The following is a 5,398-nucleotide window of genomic DNA, read 5'->3' on the forward strand; positions in this document are numbered from 1 at the left end:
CTCCCCCCTGCCACTTCATTCCCCCTCCTGGCCCGTCCCCTGCCAGTTTGTTTTCCCCGAGCCAGCCGCCAGCAGCCTATGGCTTTTGGAAGTGGCAAGAGGAGAAGACCTAACCTCTAAAAGTTTAAGGCAGGGAGTGGAAAGCGCGCCGTGCCACCGAACAGTTCCGAACAGTGCGGAGCACTTCCAAGGTGAGGATCTTCACGACGGTCCTCGGCTCACGCTGGGACCAGCTGGGACAAGGTGCAACCGGCCCCGCCCAGCCTCTGAGCAGAAGCATATTATGTACTGTCACCTTCACGTCAATATACCCCCTCCTCTCTTACTCCCCCCCCCCCTTTTCGTTTTCCTAATTTATTTATGAGTGTTATTAGGAAACGTCAGCGTACTATTGAAATCGTTCTGCTCAAGTATTGCTGTGTCCGTAAATGAGTGAAATAAAATGCCGTGAAAAAAGCTACCGGCATTTGAGTTCCTTCGTTCCGATGATCTTTTTCGTGCATTCGTACATGTTGGATTAAATCGTGTTAAAACTACGACGAGTAGCGACAGCTGTACACAGTCTCAACTTCAGTTGATAAGCTATTTTCAGTTCGGTACTAGCTACCATGTGTATTCAGATTTCAAAACTGTTCATTTTTTGCTGGAATCTGTTTTCTGCATGACTATTGATGAGGTCTGTACCACTTGCTCTGATAACGAGTTACAGCTGCCGTAATGCCATGCATGTCTCATTTTTCACCTGGGCTATTTACTGCACTTTTTTCCTGTCCATCTGTTACCGTGTGCAGCGACCTTAGGTGGGCGCGGCTGTTCAGCCGGCTATCTTCACTTCACAACCTCGCATGGGCGTTGCTTGACCTTGGAAAGAACTTGGAGCCTTTAAATCAGATTAGGAGACTCTGCATGGCTGATGGGATGGCCGAGGCCCAGAAAATGTAAAGGAGTCAAACTCAAAACAACGTTTTATACCTTCATTTTATGACAGTGCCGCAAGACCCGTGATAAGGCAATCTGATACAGAGCACATTTACCTTCCACCAACACAGCGTATCTCTTGAGACATCAAGATAGTTTACTTTGGTTAAAAATAAAAATAAAGCGAGAAAAACTTACGCTATGCCGATCAGCTGCGACTGGACATGGACTACTGGGCGCGCATTGCAATTCAAGGTCACAATCGTGCATACCGGCGTGCACAAGCACCACCCAGAAAACTGTATTCTCATTATCATCTTTCGTCTCTAGGACTTTATGGCTTATTTGATGCGATGCAGCGGCGCGAGGCGCGTATTTTAGTGCGACCAAAGTAGGAAAGAGCCTGGCAGAGCTCAGTGTTGGTGCAACGGTAGCTCGCATAGGCCTGCTACCGAGGGTAGCCTGGGCCAAAATCGGGGTCCAGCTCACGGTTTTTTTTTCTTTGGAACGGTGTGAAATTTGGAATAGCATAACATAATGAAGAAACTCTTTGCAAACACGAACGTCCTGCTCGGACCTCGCGGTCAAAGATTTCGGCCTGATTGGGATTGGGGGTCCAGATGCTTGGCGGCGCTCGTGCGGTGGTCAGGCGGTTACGCGCCGAGCCAGGTGAGTGATATGTAGTGATGTTCACCACAAGTGTTCTCTAGGATGTGCTCTTTCCTACGGTGTGTCACCGAAAAAGAATAATTTTGTGGTCCAGGCTTACCGGGGGTCCGAGGGTGGGCGGGACCCGAGCAGGTCAATGAGTTGCGGCGGTAGCTGAGGAGGCAGTAGTTAAGAACTGCTCCCATAAGCCAGACCAGCCAGGCTCTTTCCTAGTTCGGTCGCACTATAGTGCATGCCAGGGCAACAATCTAAATGGCGAGAGATCATTTTTTTGTCCATTGCAAAATGCATATATGTGTGCACATCTTGCGAGATGCATTTTTGAATCCTGACTGGTAACAAATTTGCGCAAATTTGTATCTCGTGCTGGACAAATTTTTATTTTGTCAAACTAAAGTTAAAAATTTGTCACTACTCAGGATTTAAAATTAAATCTTGCAAGATGTGTACACAGATGCATCTTTCAATCGACAAAAATGGTCCCTTTCCACTTAGAATGCAGTGCGTGTAATATTACTTGTACATAATGCACCCACAGTTGATGCTCGATCGTTCCCATTCCAGATGCAGCTCGTGGAGGTGCAGACGAAGCAGGGGCTGCTACGGGGCCAGCGCCTCACCCCGCCGCACAAGAATGTGCCCCAGTTCGACGCCTTTCTAGGCGTGCCGTACGCCAAGCCGCCTGTGAAGGAGCTCAGGTTCAAGGCAAGTTCAGTATGATTAGCACGCTGCTGAGTGTGGCGTTTATGTCTTCTCTACTTCTTTTACGCATACCAGCGGTTGCGATCGCCCCGTCTCCCTGGGCAGCCGTTCCTGGCGCGGTGTAGGATGGGTTGCCTATACGACGGCGGTCGGTTGGCTGAGGGGGAGGGAGACCGACAGACAGACGGGCGGACAGACAGAGAGGGGAGGGGGCGTCACTGACGACGGAACTAAAAACTTTTATTACCACCACTCCACACAAGTGTCGCTCTGTAGTGGTGCGCGCCAGGCGGACGGGAGACCGGAGGGTCGAGTGACAAGAGGGGGGGGGGGGGGGGGCACCGGCCCAGCGTGCGAATGGAATGCGAAGGGAATGACCAAAGCCGGGCGAACGCGGCGTCGCTTCGGTTGCGAGGACCCCAATTGGTTCCGCCACGCCACCTACGCCAGGACGGACCCCAGGCAGTAGGTCATTCTTTGGTTGATTCGCGGACTAGATGTGTATTTACCGTGTGCCTTTGATGTCCTCCGCAGGCGCCGCAGCCACCCGAGCCGTGGGAGGGCGCGCTCCCGGCGCTGGACCATCGCGCAGACTCCCCACAGTTCGACACCTTCATAACGCAGAAGAATGTCGGCTCTGACGACTGCCTGTACCTCAACGTCTACTCACCGCAGGTGGGTGCCGACCGGCGTGTCCTACTATCCCGCTAGCCAGCCTGCTTGCACCCGCCCGCTACCACCTCTACCGCCCTTCGTCCACAGGTCCCGTCCTCCGTGCGCCACCCCGTGGAGGGCGCACCCTGGCCGGTCATGGTCTGGTTCCATCCCGGCGGCTTCACCAACGGCACGGCAAGAATGTCCCAGTTCGCCCCCGAGCACCTGGTGGCCAGGGGCGTGGTGGTCGTCACCGTCACCTACCGCCTGGGCGCGTTCGGCTTCCTCTCGCTGCGCTCGCCCAAGCTGCCGGGCAACGCCGGGCTCAAGGACGGCGTGGCCTCGCTGCGCTGGGTGCGGGACAACATCGCCGTGTTCGGCGGCGACCCCGGCCGCGTCACCGTGTTCGGCTGCTCCGCGGGCAGCGCCCTCGTCGAGTACCTGATGCTGGCGCCGTCCGCGCGGGGGTTGTTCCACCGCGCCATCTCGCAGAGCGGCTCCGCCACCAACCAGTGGGCCGGCGTGCTGCCCCCCGACGAGGCGCGGGCCAGGGCCTTCCGCCTGGGCGAGGCGCTGGGCTGCCGCACCGAGGACGAGGACGAGCTGATCGCCTTCCTGCAGGCCGCGCCCACCATGGATATCCTGGACAAAAGCTTCGACGTCGTGGACCCGGAGAAGGAGGGCCCGAAGGGGCTTCTGTTCCCCTTCCTACCCGTGTCCGAGGCGGGGGTCGAGTCGGACGACGGCGAAGAGGCGTTCCTCCCGGACGAGCCCCGGAAGCTGCTCGCCTCCCAGCGCTTCTTCCCCGTGCCCTGGATCGTGGGGCTCACGGACTGCGAGGGCCTGCTCACCGTCATGGACGATCAAAACGGGGCAGGTAGGGGAGGTAAAGAGCCATGCACAGCACGGTTGGGATATGCACGAGGCTTGCTTCGTTCATTTTGGGAACACGTATATACCGTGATTGAACGTGAGTGGACCATTTCTTTGGGCAAGCATCGCATTTGGTTGGAACAGCTGTGCATGGCGTAGGGGTGGTTTCCACCTGCTCGAGCGGTTGAGACTGAATATAGTCTTGTTGCCCTAGGCATCACCTGTCGTAGGCTAGACGTCGTGGAGGACGACCTGGAGCGGGTGGTCCCCGCGGAGCTGGAGCTGCAGAAGGGCTCGCCGGAGAGCAAGGCCGTGGCGGAGGGCATCAGGAAGCTGTACTTCAAGGGCGGGAAGGTGGAGCTGCCCGGCTATTTCAATGTAAGCGGCAAATTTATTTCTTTGAAAGTTGAAGTAGCTGGTCCACATTGCTCTCTCCTCATCGTCTCACTCGCCCGCTCGCGCAGCTCTACACCGACCTCCTGTTCACCGCCGGCGTCACGCAGGCGGCCCGCATGCACGCCGCGCATCCCAACGCGGCGCCCGTGTACTTCTACCTGTTCAGCGTCGTGGGCGGAAACAACATCCTCACGGCCTTCCTCATGAGAAGCTGGCCGGAGCTGAAGGCCACAGGTGAGGGCTGGAATGTTTTAGGGGTGCAAACATTTGGGGAGTGGAAAAGAGGGGGGGGGGGGCTCTGCCCTGCACCGCGCGCCACCGCCATCTGGTCCCCAGTCCTCACTTGCACTTTCGTTTTCCACGACGCAGCAGGTGCATGCCACGGCGACGAGAACGGCTACCTTTGGGGTAGGCGGGCCCCGCTGCCCCCAGAACCCGAGTGGGAGCCCCACAGCCTGGAGGCGACCACCAGGAGGAGACTCACGGCCTTGTGGACCAACTTCGCGCGCACGGGGTGAGTATACCATGTTGTCTGTCGTCTCCGTGGGGGAGGGCCGGCCGCTACGCGCGGCTCGCCTAGAAGAGCGCCCAGCTGATGTAGGCGGTTGATCCACAGGGTTCCTGCCCCTCCTTCCGACCCGGACGTGGAGGGCGTCGATTGGAAGCCGCTGCCCGCCACGTCGGACGTCAAGGCGCCCATCGAGCCCTACCTAGACATTGGTGTCTCCCTCGGCGTGCCGCGGGCGCCCCTGTGGGAAGAGAGAGTCAGCTTTTGGGACGGTGTCTTCGACAAGGATTAAGTATTGGACAAGTATTAGCGCGGCACGTCCACCGAAGAACACAACCTGCACTTCTAGCGCATACCTCAAGTACAAACAGGATGCTGATAAAACGTCTCCGGACTCACCTCTTCGTCGAGTTCTATTGTAATGATGCTGTAATTCTTTTTCACGTTTATGTATTCAACGGTGCTCAGCCGTTTTGTATGTTTTTAAAAGTAATGTATTGTTGTACATATGTTTTAATCATGTTTTAATTATTTTTTCCGATGTCACGGCTGTCAGTAATTGTTTTGCTTTGGCAAAGGAGCCGCTCGCAGCGACTGTTACATTGTTTGCCGCACGGACGAGGAAGGGAGTCCCCCGGCCGGCCGGCGTGGGGTGGGGGAGGGGGAGGCAATGGTAGG

The 5,398-nt window shown here is 56.4% G+C and overlaps 1 protein-coding gene across 3 annotated transcripts; it reads left to right on the forward strand.

The window, feature by feature from the left end:
• The first annotated feature begins 15 nt into the window (after window positions 1-15).
• On the forward strand, window positions 16-5,237 carry LOC113207702 (acetylcholinesterase). 3 transcript variants are annotated; one of them, XM_026424376.2, is made up of 8 exons: window positions 16-191; window positions 2,152-2,292; window positions 2,824-2,964; window positions 3,052-3,829; window positions 4,031-4,194; window positions 4,281-4,446; window positions 4,582-4,726; window positions 4,829-5,237. In XM_026424376.2, the coding sequence occupies exons 2-8, from the start codon at window positions 2,152-2,154 to the stop codon at window positions 5,010-5,012; spliced, it is 1,719 nt and encodes a 572-aa protein (XP_026280161.1). In that variant the 5' UTR covers window positions 16-191; the 3' UTR covers window positions 5,013-5,237. The 3 variants fall into 3 exon arrangements, with proteins under 3 accessions (XP_026280161.1, XP_026280146.1, XP_026280152.1); XM_026424361.2 differs by lacking the exon at window positions 16-191 and adding an exon at window positions 1,311-1,587; XM_026424367.2 differs by lacking the exon at window positions 16-191 and adding an exon at window positions 1,312-1,587 and having other exon boundaries at window positions 3,052-3,820.
• Window positions 5,238-5,398: the final 161 nt, after the last annotated feature.

The sequence above is a fragment of the Frankliniella occidentalis genome, unplaced genomic scaffold, assembly GCF_000697945.3.
Source record: "Frankliniella occidentalis isolate FOCC.00 unplaced genomic scaffold, Focc_3.1 Scaffold20, whole genome shotgun sequence".
Lineage (NCBI taxonomy): Eukaryota > Metazoa > Arthropoda > Insecta > Thysanoptera > Thripidae > Frankliniella > Frankliniella occidentalis.